The following is a 17,129-nucleotide window of genomic DNA, read 5'->3' as shown; positions in this document are numbered from 1 at the left end:
GCTGAACTGTCCTGTTATTCACTTAGAAGCACATGAAAGGCTTATACTTTTTTGTTAGAGAATCATTTGCTTCTCTTCAGATAAAAAAAAAACATATTTTTAATCACTATCAGAAATTCTACTCTTCTTTGGTGGGAATCAATTCCAAGGTGCAGTATTTATGCGTCTTATCATTTTATGTCATACACAATTGTCATTGCCATAAATTCCATGACCCTGGTCATAGGTTCACCATATAATTTGTGGTAGAAATACAACTCACTTCAGATTTTTCCTTTGCTTTTCTCCCTTTTGAAGGAAAACATAAGATCTAAATGTCTTTTTATAAAGGCTTTTCATTTAAGCTTGGTATACCTCTGAGGTCATGAAAGTTAGTGACAAGTTCAAGTGGAAAAAGTTTTGACTATAAATAATTTACTTTTGTTTATATAACAGTTGAATGAAAAATTTAAACTTATGAGCTAAAGCTATTCTTGCAATTTGTTTGCCTGTCTGTCCTTTTTCACTTTTGGTAATCATTTCTTTTGGTGGCTAATATGATAGAAAAGAAAGAATATTGGTTCAACAGTTAAGAGACCTGGATTCCAGCTCTGCCACAAAGTAGTTGAATGGTCTTCTGGTGATTCACTTTCTTCAACTAAAAGATTTAGGTATTGGAGTAAATAATTTCTAACATTCCTTCCAGATCTTGAATTCTTGGATTCTAAAAGCTAATGTGCACAAATTAGGTTTTCAACAAGGCTGAGGCATCCCAAAAATTTAGAACTGGATTCATAAAAATCTAACATGTTAAAGTAAGAATGGAAGTAGACTCTGCTTCTAATTCTTCTTTATTGACAAAAAAATGAGACCCAGAGAGTTTAAGCTACTTGTCTAAGATCTCATAATGCGATTTAAATCCATCTTCTGGAATCTAAAGTTCATTGGCCTTCAAATTTCAAATCCAGGGCGTATCCCAATAAAAATTAATGAGTAAATTAAAAAGCCATTTTATCCTTAAGAGAAGCACACATACTTAGTTTCTGGCTTTTACTCTAAAATACTAAATTATATTGTCCCATTTATTCAACATTATTTTTAAACAATGAATTGGCCAAAATTTATATTGCCTAAGTTATTAATGTCCTCAAAATAATTATTTTGTGCCACATCCCTTTTGATCCTACCAGAGATGTCACTTTTTCATTATTTCTGGTACTAATCTCAGCAGAATCACCTCATTAGCTTAAGAAAATATCCTCTCTTGTTGGATGAAAGCTGGTTCAGATGGAGACATATGAAAACAAACTTTAAAATGTGATCTCATATGTCCCATCAATTTGGAAATGGAAAAAAAAAAAAAACAATTCCTTCCTGAAGTTCCTTGCCTTCTCATTGATACTTTGATAGTGTAATTGAAGAAATTTTACTATTTTAAAGGTGAATGAAAGTATTTAAGAAATATCCATTGGAAATAGTTGATTATTGTTTCCACAGCCATAGTAAAAAAAATAAAAAAGGAATGTTGTAGCAATATTGAGTTCATTTAAAATTAATCTGTCATTTGGGTTATTTCTAGAAAATAAGTTTGCTCAGAAGCAGGTAATAGTACAACCTTCTTTTATTTTCACTTTCATTGGTCATATAAGATAAGTGCAATGAGGTGTCATGGTACCCTGCCTCCAGGGCTTAGACTGAGGATATGCTTGGTATCTAAAATAATATTTCTTTCGAAGTCACAGTCTGTTGCTTATTAATGGAACAACAAAAAAATAATAAGTTTTAACTTTCAGACTCATAGAGAAAGGAATCTCTTCCACTCAGGAGTTATGAGTTGCAACAGCCTTATTTGATTAGCAACAAGTTTATTTGATCAATATTTTCTCTAAGGTCCAGCACCAATATAGTAATCCCCATATTGGGGCCAGTGGGACCAGATTATTGGACTGCTTAGAGAGAAGTAAACTGGCATGGGTAGAAATGGAGCATGTTAAAGCTCCTATGGCAGTCGGAGTGGGATCAGCTTAAATGGCACTTGTGCTTCCAGAGCTTGAACAACAACAAAACAAAATTCAAACAAGCCAATAAGTTTAGACCTCCAAAGATTCCTCCCACTTCTCTGTAGTGACCAAAGGGCCCTGGGGTTGGCACAAATTAGAGGTAGATGAGGTTAAAGACAAAGTTCTAAATTCTAAAATCCTTTATTTACTGGTCAACAACAGTAATTCTATACTTAACAAAAGTATGTGAAAAATCAGGTGCTATCTCCTAAGGATGTTTCACTTTAAAATCACAACTCGCATTTGTATAGCTTTTCATATTTGCAAAGCATTTAGCTCACACTCTTTCTGTGTGAAATTATTGTTCCCATTGTATAGATTAGGAACCTGTATGTGTTAAAGTCAAGATTTGAAACGAAGTCATTCTGACCCTGATATCTAGCATTCATTCCACCACTCCATGCTTCTTCTAAATGTCAGTTTTCCTTTTGGCTTCTTTTTATGATATTAAGTGACACATAGAGCTATGTTCTCTGCAGCCAACACACACCAAGTCTTTCAGAGAAAAAATGAAATCCCCCAATTCCTTTCTTCTTCAGGGGGCAAAAAAGGGCTTCCAATTTGTGCTTTAATTGTGAAGAAAATTCTTGAGTCTCTCTCTCCCAGTGAAGATAAATATATATTCTTATAAATTCCAGTTTGGGAGAGTTGTCTTGGGCACAAAGAGTTACTTGTTCAGAATCACACAGCCAGGATATATGAGAAAAATTTTGAATTGAAAGGTAAGGCCTAAAATACCTAAGAATAAAGACAGCTCCCCATCCATCAGGTCACACTGGCTCTCAATCCTATATCATTAGGGATTATTATGCATTTTCCAGTTTCTTTACTTCAGGTACTAAAAACAGATGCTTTGAAATCCCTCTCTCTAAAGCTGATCTTGAGCAAAGCAGTGCTTCCTATTAAGTCATTCTGTGTCTAAATAAATAACTTGGTTTTGACTTCAGATCTTAGCAATTATTTCTTCCTAATAATGTCTGTGTCCTGGTGGTTCTTTTATTGAATTCACAGAAGATAAATAGAAAAAGGTTATTACTAGACATAGGTTGTTTAAAAATGTACAACAATCCTAACACATGGAGTCATACAAGTGCAATATGGAATATAATATTTATAAAAATGAGTATGAGGCTGCAATCATTCTCTAAAATAAAGCATTAAAAATTAATTCAGGTAAAAACTTGCCTGTGCCATAGCACACTCTTCATTCATTAAGAAAGAATCTCACGTTTTTCCAGCATTTATTTCCTACACTGGTAAATTTCTTATAAAAGCTAAATGTTTCTCAAAGTATAGTTGAGATACCTTTGTCACATCTTAGAATTTGCTTTAGTAGCCAAACTTTACAACGCTTTCATTTTAAGCCAATTAATTTTAATTCTCACAGTTTTCTTTCTACTTGTAATCCTGTATATAGCAGAGGAGACTGAAGCCACATGTTTCTAATTCATTTACTTGACATTCAAATGTTGCATTAGAGGAGATATTTGGTATCTAAAATCATCTTTCTTTAGATGTCAGTCTGTTGCTTATAAGTGGAACAAAAAATACCAAAAAAAAAAAAAAAAAAACAAAAAAACCCCAACAAGTTTTAACTTTAAGAATTCTGAGTTCCAAATTGGAAAAATATATTTTCTTCACCTGGCTTTAAAAACAAAACAAAACCTAGTTGGCTTTGAAATGTCTGAAAACATAAGCATTAAGGCTTGAAAAATTAAACTAGATTATAATTCCATCCAGATTACACTATGTTTAAGATAAATAATTTTATATCCTCTAGGCCCCTATTGATTTTATAATGATTTAAAATAAAAGGCATCCAGTTCCCATTTCATTGACAAATCACTCACTCCCTGGGCAATACCTATTGGATTCCTATTACATGAAGTGGGAGATAAACAACTAGGAAATCCAAAAAGTGGATTTCTTTTCCTTGGGCTCAACACAGCAAATGGGTGTTTAACCTTTGACCAATGACGACAGGTCTTCTTTAGCTCTATTAGACCAACAGCAAGCTGCTATAATTAAATAAAAAACCTGTTTAGAGCTTTACTGAATATGTCTTGGGAATTAAAGCATATGGCAGGGATAGAGGGAAAAAAAAAAGATTTTCCATATGCTAATGACCCTTGATGTCTGAAATAAATTAGATCCATTAGAGTTTATGCTCAATAAAAGAAAGACTTTAAGCACTCCAAAGTTAGTGACTCGAGACCAGTTTAGCCTCTAAAATTCAATCTGCCTACTTATTAATTCTTAGGCTCTGGAGCAGATAGGGGATGCAAAATCATAATTCTGTGCTGAATCAGAACTTTAAAGTTCCTCTTCTTTTCCTCTTCTTTTAATTAAACCATTTTTCATGCTTCCCATTTTGTTCTCCTCATTAATTTGATTTTGTTCCCATTTTTGTATAATTCTTTTTCTTTTCAAGGTTTCATTTATCCTATTTCAACTGAACAGAGAACCCAGAATGAATATGGATTTTCTTGTAAGTGTCATTGTTTTGTTTTTATGTTGCTGAGATTAATCATTCATTGTCATTCATCTATCTGAGTTTACTTTTCCAAAATCACTTATATGTACTGGAGTTAGGTACCTAATATTTTCAAAACAGAAAATGAGTTAGTGGCTCCTTGCTGAATCACAGTAAGAAGAATCAGATGAAATTTAACTTGAGACAACAAAAAATCATGAATATGCACCTTCAAGAAAAAGAAACTTCATAGACCGAAAATATAAATTCACATCTATTGGATAAGAAACCATAACTACTGAAAAAGTAATCATGACCTAGGAAGTGTTGCAGATGTGGCAAATAGTAGTTAGTGAAAGGAAACAAAATAGAATTAAGGTAATATGCTTTGCCTAGGGCTCAGTTCCACTTATGTGCCTCATCAGAAACCTAGGGGCAAAAATTGAGGTAACACTGGAGCTGCCACAGTAAAAAGCATGTGGAATGTCAGTGGCTTCCTTTAAAAATCTGTCATTTTTCACCTACAACATAGAAAATCAGATGCTTTTGTACCTTAAGAAAGCAGATAGCAAAATATCTTTCTTATATGACAAACTTAAAGAAATAAAACATGTGGAAAAATCCCCATTTTTGTTGGACTTCTTTTATTTGTGGAAACATTCCAAATATAGGCCAGGATATGGGAAGTGACAAAACTAGTCACTCCAGTTTACCTTAAGTTACTTTAGTGGTCAATGCAATTCTCATCATAACTATTACTTTCTATCTAGAAGAATAAACTATCTTCCAGTGTCAGACTCCCAAGCAGTTATTGTGAGCCATCAATAGACAAGATAACAAATGATGTTATTGAGTTCAATAAAATTTCTGCTCACCAAAATTGGGAGCCTAGAGATGAGACTTGTAATTTCATCTAAGCAGAGAGCTCCCAGTGAAGAATTTTCTTTATCAACTTAGACTAGAACTCTGTTGTGACTTAAAGCCTTATAGAGATGCCTAGAGTACTGAGGGATTAAGTGTCCGGGGTAACACAGTTCACCGTGCCAGAGATAGCCCTTAAATGCAAGTCTTCCTGGCTCAAAGGCCAATTCTCTCTCCACAATAGCACACTGCTCCTCATTATTGAACTAGGCCAAGTTAGAGGATACAGGTAAATGGGGAAAAATATGAAGGCTCCATCTCCACCTTCTAAAAATATGAAAAGTTCCTTCTTTGGGACATGCTTGATTAGTTTACAGGATAATCTGATGCTGTGCCTGATTATCTCATGTCTTCACCAGCTACAATTAGGGTTCAATGTTACATTTCTCTTCAATAATAGATAAAGCAAACTGACACCTTTCATCCATGAAAAATTTCAACCCTTATTGTTCCCATTGTTTCCTTAGGGAAAGCAGCACAGCTGCTTTTTCCTTCCATTTTCCTCCATCTCCTCAATTCACAGAGCTGACACTTGTTCTAGGATGGCAAGGGAGGAAGATTAGGGTATTATTGTTCAGCATTTTTTTCTTACAGAAACAACAGAATTCGGCTATCTCTGTGTTCCCAAAATTTGCTCAACTTCGACTACTTATTTTTGGCCCTCAGCCCCCAACTCTACCTCCATCCAATCTGTTCCCCTCCCCAAATTTAGGTGTAAGGAAAGAAGATCCTGGGAAAAGTAAAGTCTATGGTTTAGGAAATTACTTAGGAAAGTATTCTAATTCAAAAATACACAGATTCAAAATGTGCTAGACATTTCTAAGGGAATGTTTATGTTTTTAAATGAAGCATCTGTGTAATTAAAAAGCTGTTATCCTATTAAACACACACACACACACACACACACACACACACACACACACACACACTACAAACCAAACTTTTTCTTATGGCTTGGTGGAATCTTAGCTAAAATTTCTTTACAATCCAAGCAATAAATGTCCTATTATGTTTCTCAATTACGAAATAAGTCACTGGTAGATAGAAAACAAGAAAAGAAAGAAATCTATGATCATTTCCCAATGAAAGGCCGTACTCAAAGTATATAGCTTTAGAAATGGATTTGAAATTAACCTATTAAGAAAAAGGTAATAAATGTCAGAAGAAAAGATAGCAATACAGATATGTGCTATTGGAAATCCCTATAGCCAGTTGGGGCTGTTTCATTCTCTCTCTCCAGCGGCTCCTGATTCTGATGATGTTGCCCTCTACGTTGGTGTGGTGATAGCAGTGATTGTATGCTTGGCCATCTCTGTAATCGTGGCTCTGTTCGTGTATCGGAAGAACCATAGGGACTTTGAGTCTGATATCATTGATTCCTCAGCCCTCAATGGTGGATTTCAACCTGTGAACATCAAAGCTGCAAGGCAAGGTGAGATGACATTTCATTTCATGTTGATTCAGTTTATATATTTAAATGGATTAACAGCCACTTACAGAAAGAGGACAAAACCACCAATATTTATTTCCAGGAGTTGAGCACATCAAATCTCAAAGAGTAACTAAGCACTGATTCCAGGGCAAATGACTATAGGAACATCAAAAAAAATGTGCAAATAAAAGAGGTAAAGAATAAGGGGAATAGGGAAGGAGAAAGGAAGAGAATAAGGTCTTATAAAGATATGTAGATATATATATATATATATATATATATATATATATATATATATATATATATATATATATATATATACATACATATATGTATATAATGTCTATTATGGCTATTTATAATAGTTGAGAAAATTTTGATTATAAGGTTTTGTCTCTAGCTTTGGGGAATTACCAGCCCTGTGACTTTCAATCTATCTCTATGTATGGATTCATGTAAAAATAGGAAAGATGGAAAATGTATCTGCTATGAAATTTGAATAGATCATGCATATTGAGGTAGTAGCATTCCTTATAGGGTTCAAAATTGCTTTGCTAGATTAGAATAGCAATAGTCAAAGTGTTTATGGAGTAAAGGCATTACAGACTTTGAAACATCCTTTTCTCTCTAGTATACATCAATATTTTCCTCTATTATTCATTGACTTCCATAGGACCCTAAGGTCTAGAAGCTGGGAGAGACCTTACAGAATTAGTCCAACTCACTCATTTGACAAGAGAAGAAATTGAAATCTAGAGGGGTCAATGTACTTCCCCAGGACAAAAAGGAGAGTAATTTGTAGACTGGGGACTCAAATCTATGTCTTCTGTCTCTGAATACAGTTAAATTATCTGAAAATTATTTTAGACTGCCTTATAATTTAGCCATCTTCATAACATCAACAAGAAATGAAAACATTTTATAATCTCATGTTAGAAATTTACTAAAAATTTGCTATGGCTGGGATTTAACATAGGATCATATCCCCACTTAAAGTACCAAAGAAACTTTTCCTTTAGTGAATTAGTATGATTTTGCCACCTGAACTTCCCACTTCACTGTTCTGTGCCTTTTGAGTGGGGAAGCCATTGGGATTAATAGCTTACTTTAAATCATCCTGAAAGGATGAACAACTCCTAGCCAAGAATTATAAGAGAAACAACTTTAAGCTCCAAGAAAGGCCTTTGTCTCTACATATTTGCCTCAGACTGAGGAGACCTATCCCAAGCTATTTGGAAATTATCAAAACTAGCCACTATTTACTAGACAATGAGTGGAAAAGGAGAGGGGAAAAAAAAGGAAAATACAGGCCCATGATTACTCTGGGTACTTCTCTAATGGCCATTGTCCTGAAGCAACCACACAGTAAGAGGGATCCATCAGGGTAGTCTATTATGGATCCTGTAAGAGCCAACCTACTTATGATTCTCATACTCATGACATTCCATCTCCTTCTTCATGCATTTGCATAAGCTGTCTTCCATGCTTGGAATGCACTCTCTTCTCTCATCTATTTCTCAGAATCCTTGCTTTCCTTCGAAGCTTAGTTGAAATACTACTTCCTATATGAGGCATTTCCTCAGACTCCTAGAAGCTACTGTCTCTCTTCCTTCAAAAAAGACCTTATATTTACTTGCTAAACCTGATTACATTTGCATCTCCATATATATGCATGTGGATTTTTCACCTGCATTATTTTTATCCAAATACTTTTGAGTAAAAAAAATTGTGTTGTAATACATAATAAATATGTGAGTCAGATTCTCCCACCCTTTTTGTATCTGTTAATTCACTTGATTTTGAACCATCCAAAGGCTGAACCCAAAACAATGAGGGCCCTCATCAAACTACTATAAGAGTAAATCAACACTTCTTCTTTGGATCCTTTCCAAGCTCTCACAATGGTGGCACTAGACAACTCAGTTATAAAGGACTTGATACTACCTTTCGCATGTGCTCATCCAGCTTCAAGTCTAAGGCATCCCATCCATTAACCCTCTCCCAGCAAGGCCTTTACATATTAACATAGAATTACAGGTAATGATGCAGCAGAAATCATATATCTAATTAAAAACACTAGACCTGTGATTTCATTGATATAGGTAATTCCCTAGCAAGGAAACCCCTTTACCAATCCAGATTAGCACCTTTTCTTATAGTCCCAGAACAGGAATTTTTAACCTTTTCCACATCATGGATCTCTTTGGCAGTCTGGTAATAGCAACAGACCCACTTCTCAGATAATGTTTCTATATGAACAAAATAAAACACAAAATTATGAAGTTAGTAACAAATAATAACGTTTTTTTCCCATCCAAATTCATGGACTCCCCATGAAAGACAAGGTTTGTGGACCTCAGGTCAAGACTTCCTGTCTTAAGAAGTTAGATGACTTGCCCAAGATTATGCAGCCTGCATATATCAGAGATAGAATTTGAACTCAGATGTCCTTGACTTCCAGGCTAGCTCCTGTCCCCTTTTCTTTGTGAAAGTGGGTACATACTTATATACTTCACTTTCTAAGTTGGTCTGATACAGTAACAGAATCTAAGAATCAGAAGTGATTTTTAAAGCCAACAAAGGTTCAAAGAACTGACTCTTAGAGGAAAGGACCTGGATTCTGGTTCCTACTCTTTTACTTACTGAGTGACCTTAGACCAAGTCTCTTAATCAGTATCTTCATTTATAAAAGGGAGATGAAAGGTCCCTTTTATTTTTAATTCTATAAGCCTATGATCTAATTCAGCCTCATATTGCAAACATGACGTCATTTATCCTCTGCTTGAACACTACCAGTAAACCCACTATCCCAAATGTCCAACCATTGGACATTTGAACAGCAACAATTGATAGAAAGTTGTTGTATCTCCAGATAGCTTCAATCCTATGAAGAATAAATCTAATCCTTCTTTCATATACTAGGCTTCTAGATGGTTGAGAAGAACAATTATGATGACCCTTAGCATTCCCTTCTCCAGATTAAATATCCCTTGTTCTTTCAACTGGTCCTCTTATGACATAGTTTTGATTACTCTGAACATTTTGATAATTCCCTTTGGACTAGATCCACATCATCAGTGTCCCTGTTAAATTGGGATAGCCAACAGTTTTCAAAACAACCTGATCAACTTGTCAGAAAGGTGCTGTTACTTCCTTTGCCTGGAAATGATGTATCTGTTAATGCAGCCTAAGGTTATATAAACTTTTTTGGTAGCCAGGTGATATTGGTGACTCACATTAGTCACACAGTTAAGTAGTCAAGCCTCTAGTTATTTTTTTCCATTCTTCTATAGAAGAAGCAGGTATCAGAGAAGATGGAGCTAAGTCTCCCTTCTGATCTATGCTGACTGTGGGACTTTGGGCAAATCACTTAACCCCCTCAGTGCTCTAGATAACTTTTTAAGCCTACAAGCTATATAGAAACTTCCTAGCACCACTGATAGAGGAAATGTCCTTACCAGAGAGTTGGTTATACTAGAGAAATCAGAAATTCAATCCCTAACCTTATCCCTAACCCTATAGTTTTTTTTCCAAGTTAAAGATAATATTTCACATTTAGCCATGTCAGATCACATCTTGTTGGATTCAATCCCCTCCTTCAAAGTGTTAAAAAAAACTTTCTGAATCCTAATTCTATTATCGAGTTTATTAACAAGCCCTCCCTGCTTTGTGTCATCTGCAAATTTGACAAATATACTTTCAGTATCTTCATTTGAGATATTGATGAAATTGGACATGAGAGGTGATATCATCATACTACTGGACACTGCCTTTTTAGGATGATATCAATTTATTATTTGATGTACATTTTAAATACATTATCCAGCCTTTCACATACATTTGTCTGGCCTTTTAAAGGTTGCAGTCTTTCAACAAGAAATAAAATCACCCGATTGTATTTCCTTCTCACATTTCCTATTTTATCTTTGAGGCTATCTTAAAAGACTTGTGGAAATTCATATTAATTATATCTATATCATTTCCCTAATAAGGAATTGAGGCTATACTGACATAATTTTTAATAGAAAATTCAACTCTTAGTGATCACTTCTTCTCTTTCTAAGTGCCCACAAACCATTCACTTAAAATGTATTCTATATTTTTCCTGAAGTGAATATGTCAAGATCACTATTTTATATTTCCCAAAATATACCTTTTTACTTAAAAAAAATGGACATTTGCCTGGGCATTCTCCTTGAGTCTTCAGTGATACTGGTTCAATAATCAACTCTTCCATTTCTGTCAATGCTCTGGAATGTAATTCATCTGAATTCAGTTTATGCAGCTAGACACTTTCTTATCTCCTCACTTATATTGGGCTTCCATTCCCTCTTACTCTGTTTTTTTTTTTTACCCTTTCCAGTATGAAGACCATTCTCCTTGATAGAGAAGATGGAAAGAAATAAGAGTTGAATAATTCTGTTGTGTCCCTGTTGTTCCTTCCTTATTCTTCTTCTTCTTAGTCTGATCATACCGGGGAAAGTGGTTTTTATCACCCTTAGCATTTTTCCAACACCTCAGCTCATTCTGAGCTTTAGCCTCCCTGATGCTAATCTTACAGGTTTGTACCACTCCTTTCCTTTCTTCTTCCATATTTTAGATATATCTTTTTAAAGCCAAAGGAACTAAAACAGAATTCTTAAGGGTGGTACATGGAAGACAAAACAGAAATAGATAGACAAATCCTTTGGGTCCTGACTACCTTCTGGTCATTTTCCAGCCAGTACTGAGGCCCTCATGCAAAGTTTTATACTAATTGAACTACCTTTCATTTGGGAAATACAAATTATCACAGAATTAGTTTGTCTGGATTGGCCAAAATAAGGCAATGAAATTGCTCTTGTTTTTCAAACACAGATCTCCTGGCGGTACCACCAGACCTTACATCAGCTGCAGCCATGTATAGAGGCCCTGTCTATGCTTTGCATGATGTCTCTGACAAAATCCCAATGACTAACTCACCAATCCTCGATCCTCTACCCAACCTAAAAATCAAAGTGTACAATACCTCAGGTGCCGTAACCCCACAGGATGACTTATCAGATTTCACAGCCAAGCTGTCCCCACAAATTACCCAGTCTCTGCTGGAAAGTGAGACTCTCAACTTGAAGAATCAGAGCCTGGCTAGACAAACAGACCCATCCTGTACTGCTTTTGGGACTTTCAACTCTCTTGGGGGACACCTCATTGTCCCCAATTCAGGTAAGTTCTAAAAGTTTAAAAAAGCAAGCATTCAGTTTGATAACTTTTCCCTACAAAAAATAAAACCCCATTTCTCCCCACCTCATTTAGCAGGCCATAAAATATTAAATGCAGGTCATCCACTGGACTGTGTTTTTGACTTAAGTTAAGAAGTATATTTTCTTTCAAATTCATTTGTCCTTTCCTCAAAGCTCTGCTCTTCTCTAACAATTAGCTACCAGAACACTTCCTGTAGAAATGTACTTTGAAATTTTCTGAGATGAGGTATCAGTTAAGCCATTGACCTATTTTTTTAAGTGCAGCTTTACCAGGCATCTTCAAACCAAAAACCCTTACTGTTTTCACCATCCATACAAATTTGAAATCACATCAATTGCTTCAGTTCCAATTTGCTGCATAGGAAAATTTTTAGAATGCTAATTTTTTCAGATGGTGAGAGAACATCATAGAGAAAAGCCAAGATTAATTTATTAGCTTAACTCTTTATTATGCATTCATCAGGCATAGAAAATATATATGTCACTCATCATCCATTGATTTGTCTATTTAAAGATTAGAAGTTCATTATACTATTCTTTTGTAGCATCATTTGGGTTTCATCATTTTATCTGACAGTTAATTTCAGAGAAACCTCTATAAGTATTAAAATCAGACCTCAAAACAGTCATCATATTTCATTTTTATTTTATTTTAAAATAATAATACATATGCAGAAGAATAAATGGCTTCCTCAGTTAAACTGTCTTAACTTTTCAAATTCTAGTTCTAGGCATTTAATAAATATAGTGCTAGAATTTAATACCACTGACATTAGGAAATTGCATAATGCACAAGAAAAAAAGGCATGGATCGTTTCCTCCCTCAATAAATTGTTATGATTCCCTATCCCCTCTTCAGTCAAATACAAACTCCTCTTTCTAGAATTCCCAAACTGTTAACTGGCTTCCAACTTTAAATATATATCTTTTTCTCTCACTATTTCCATCATGTGATACCACTCCAGCCAATCATATTTTCTTACAGTGTCATAAAAATGTCACTCTCATTATTACTTCTTTCTTTCCTTATACTCTTCTCCCTGCCTAGAAGCACTCCTCTCTGCTCATCTATACCAGTCTAGGCTCTACACTTCTTTCAAGGTACAACAAAAGGCTCTCCTCTTTGGTGAAGTTTTCCTTACCTTATTTTCTCTCCCCAATCACCTTTCCTTACTTTCCTCTGTTTTCCAGTTACACACACACACACACACACACACACACACACACACACACACACACACACACACACACATATACAAACAGATCCACACAAACACATACACACATACATTTCTCTTTCTTCAACTAATCTGTAATTTCCTTAAAAATAATAACATTATCTTCTGTTTCTTTTGCATTTCCCAAAGAATCAAGTAGGGCATTTGATGTAAAAGGCTAATTATAATAGTTAGTATAAGTGCATATTGAATCTAATTTAGATTTATCTGAAAAGTATTTTTGGGAAATTCATCTTCAAAATGTCAATCCCATTCTTTTTGGATGACCCCCTTACTATTTCTGATACACTAGGCTCAAATATAAATCCAAAAAGTAAGCAAAAATGTAGAAACCATTTGGCCTATTGAAATGAAATCAAGTAGCAGTGGACCACTCCCAGAGACATAGATGCTGAAGGTGCCCTGTAGTGATTTGAGAGCCAAAACTTTTGGTTTTGGGACTTTTTACACCCCTCAAAAATCATGGAAGACAGCTACCTTCCATAGGGCTTTTCTTTATGTGAATTATGTCTGTTGATATTGACCATATTAGATATTTAAAATCTTAATATTATTGTGAAAGCCTTACAGATCTCAAGACCATAAAATAATTTGAGAACCACTGATCTAATAATCACACGATGCTGATAAAACAAACAGATCCTTTCTGAGATTCTTTTGCTAGTTTTAAAAGAAGACATTCTGCTCAAGCTTTGGCTTTCACATGGGGATTTTTGTGATTAAAAAAATTGCCTGGGGAGATATGTCCCATTACAGCAGTTTGAAATTTTAAAAGTAATTGTTGTTTTTCCTTTAGTTTCACAGGGTAATCCAAATATCCATCTGCCTGCTTATTGAATAAAATAAAACTTAAAAAACAAACAAACATTTCTTCTCTTCACATAATTCCACAAAGGCACAGAAGTATCTGTGTTAACTAAAATAGACAGTAAATAAGAAAGTCCCAGCAACTGGGAAGATTTCTCTTTTATCAAAGGTAAAAATAAGTAGACATATGGCTGCCTTTCCACAATCTGTACTCATTCCTTTAAACAAGCTATATTGGTGACTTCTGGGTGTTTTTCCCTATTTAATTCATTTTTTATGTATGTGTATATGTTTGCCTGTTGTTTAGGAGTGAGTTTGCTGATTCCTGCAGGGGCCATTCCCCAAGGAAGAGTTTATGAAATGTATGTGACTGTACACAGGAAAGAAAATATGAGGTAAAAATTATTTGTATTGCACAAATTTATCACTTTTATATGAAGGAGAGTAGAAACTGGACTCAGCCCATTTACATTTTATATTGTCAATTGCCTATAAACAATTCACATATTGTTATGTCCTTTAGGAGCTATTCTTCTAGCTAATCAGTCAGTCTATATTTTAGTTAACCAGCTTATCAGGCATTGTGTTAAGCCACTACTTCTTCCTTTGTCATTTTGTATTTATTTTCTATATATTCTCCATTTGCTTGACTTTGTACAGTTGTTTGCAATTCTGTAAGCTCTTTGAGGGCAGAGGCTATTTTACTTTTATTTCCTGTCTCTAATACTTAGCAAAGGATCCAAAAAGCATTTAGTAATTCTTATCATCTATTTACATATACACATATGTATATTCACAAATGTCTATATATGCTACATATATCTATATAAAATAGCTATATCATGCTAAAGCACCGTAAAGTTTCCTAAGCAAACCTATATCCAATATCTTACTTGGTTTTCACAGTGCTACAAGGTATGTGCTCCTGTTATCTCCATTATACAGTTGTAGGAACAAATATTCAAAGTGGTTAATTGACTTACCTGGAATCACACAGCTAACAAAGGTCTAAAGGAAGACTCAAACTCAGTTCTCCTTGACTCAAGTCCAACATTTTGATGAGCACACCCTTACCTTCCTGTGCCCATACTTGAATATTCTAGCTCATAAATTTGGTACTAGAAGGGACCTTCAAGGCCATTTAATTCAATCCCTTCACTTTACAAGAGAAGAAAACTTAGAGGCTCAGTGGTAAAGGGTCTTGCCCATGGTCCCAGAGTTAGTAAATGTCAGAGAGGATCTGAACTAAGTTTTCTTGATCTCAGGTTTAGCTCTCACTATGATGCTCCAATATTAATGTATACACACACACCACACACACACACACATACACACACACACACACAGAGTGATCCCATTCGTTTCAAATACCTAATAAAGTTATATTAGCTAGGTCTATTTTGTTACATGAGCTTTCTAAGGACACTGCTGGCTATTGATACAATTGCCATTTTTCACCATTCATCAATCAAGAGCATATGTTCTGAAGCAGCAGGAAACATGACTAATTTGTGTAACCTAAATGAGAAGAGGCAGCACACATAGAGAGAATCAGAATGATCTGCCTCTCACACATCCTGGCTCTCTGACAATGGGCAAGGCATTACTTTCTCAGTGCCCCTGGCAAACTCTTAAATAATATAAGTTATAAATCAGCTGCCAGTCTGCATAAGGGAGAGAAATTTCTCGATTGCTAATTCTCTACAGTGATGACATCTCAAGGCTGAAACAAACAAAAAGAAACAATGGAACTGCACAAATGGATTTATTTAGACCACATATGGTAGAAGTTTAATAGAAAGAGTTCTTGTCTCAGAACAAGAAGGTCCAGATACATAGCATGGCCACTATGTGAACTTAACCCTTCCCCCTTCCCTTTCCTGAACCTTAATTTTCTCATCTGTAAAATGAAGATGATAATACCAGTACCTCTAACACATAGTGTTATGATGAGCAAATGAAATTGTGTATGCAAAATGCTTTAAAACTACTAAGATCCACAAAAAGGTGGGACTTCAGAGGCCTAGGACAAACTACTACCAAGAGAGTCAAAATGACTTGCCCCAGATTACACAGGATTTAATCCCACACCCTATAATTCCAGATCCATCACTCCTTCCACTATTCTTCACAGCTCTATATAAATCTCAGCTGTTATACATATAATTGTAAATCTTTCCTGTTTCTAGTTCTCCCAATGAAAACCATTCACCTCCTGAGAATTAGAAACAACTTTTCTGTTCGAAACTTACCAATCTAAAATCAATGTTTTGTCTGTTGTGACTTCCTTCCTGTCTATAATTGGAATTATAGTCACATTTCTTAGCTTACTATCTTATTGGTTTCAGTGGTTCCTACAGCTGAAGTTCTTTAGACTGAGGAAATCCCAAAATTTTGTTTTCACTTTCTTTGGATACATAGTGAAAGTATTAATTTCGTAACCATTCTTAGCTCAGTAGCTTATACTCCCTTGTGCCCTTCTCCCTTCCTTCTCCCTTAATCCCATATATACCCACAGGAAGTCTTTCCTTTGACCAGACATAGAAATGTGGACATCCATGTTGCTTGACCGGGTTATTTAACTAAGTTGTTGTGAGGAGCCATACCCTGTATGTACAAAGGAGAGCCAAAATCATGGAACAACTGGAAAGATTTTGGTGTCATCAAGTGTAGTTATCACAGTAAAAAACTCTGTGGAGCGCCTTATCCCAGCTTATCCCTAAATTGTAAGATGAGAAAAATGAGGTACAGTTATCTCTTCCACATTGCGATTTTCCCCATGATAGTTTTGACATGTCATTGATCAACATAAGAAATTAAATGAGAATTTTGGGGGAGATTTGTAAAAGCTGCAGATATAGAGCCTTTGACCAAATTTTATAAAAATACTACAAATACTCCATGAAAGAAAAACTTCTCTGTTACAAATGGAGGGTCAAAAAAACTTAGATGGATTTTCCATATCACAGGAATGGAGGA

At 35.0% G+C, this 17,129-nt stretch overlaps 1 protein-coding gene across 3 annotated transcripts in view; it reads left to right on the top strand.

Moving 5' to 3' along the window:
* Nucleotides 1–17,129, top strand: part of UNC5C (unc-5 netrin receptor C) — a 400,598-nt gene that overhangs the window by 316,965 nt on the left and 66,504 nt on the right. For 2 of the 3 annotated variants that reach the window (XM_074275498.1, XM_074275497.1), the window contains 4 exons: nt 4,471–4,527; nt 6,674–6,865; nt 11,723–12,067; nt 14,458–14,545. In XM_074275498.1, the coding sequence (XP_074131599.1) occupies nt 4,471–4,527; nt 6,674–6,865; nt 11,723–12,067; nt 14,458–14,545 (682 nt within the window). The remainder of the gene's footprint in view (nt 1–4,470; nt 4,528–6,673; nt 6,866–11,722; nt 12,068–14,457; nt 14,546–17,129) is intronic. The other variant, XM_074275500.1, reaches the window with a different exon arrangement.

This window comes from Sminthopsis crassicaudata, chromosome 6 (assembly GCF_048593235.1).
Source record: "Sminthopsis crassicaudata isolate SCR6 chromosome 6, ASM4859323v1, whole genome shotgun sequence".
In the NCBI taxonomy this organism is placed as follows: Eukaryota; Metazoa; Chordata; class Mammalia; order Dasyuromorphia; family Dasyuridae; genus Sminthopsis; species Sminthopsis crassicaudata.
The sequence above is the reverse complement of the archived record's forward strand: the minus strand, read 5'-3'. Positions and strand labels throughout refer to the sequence as shown.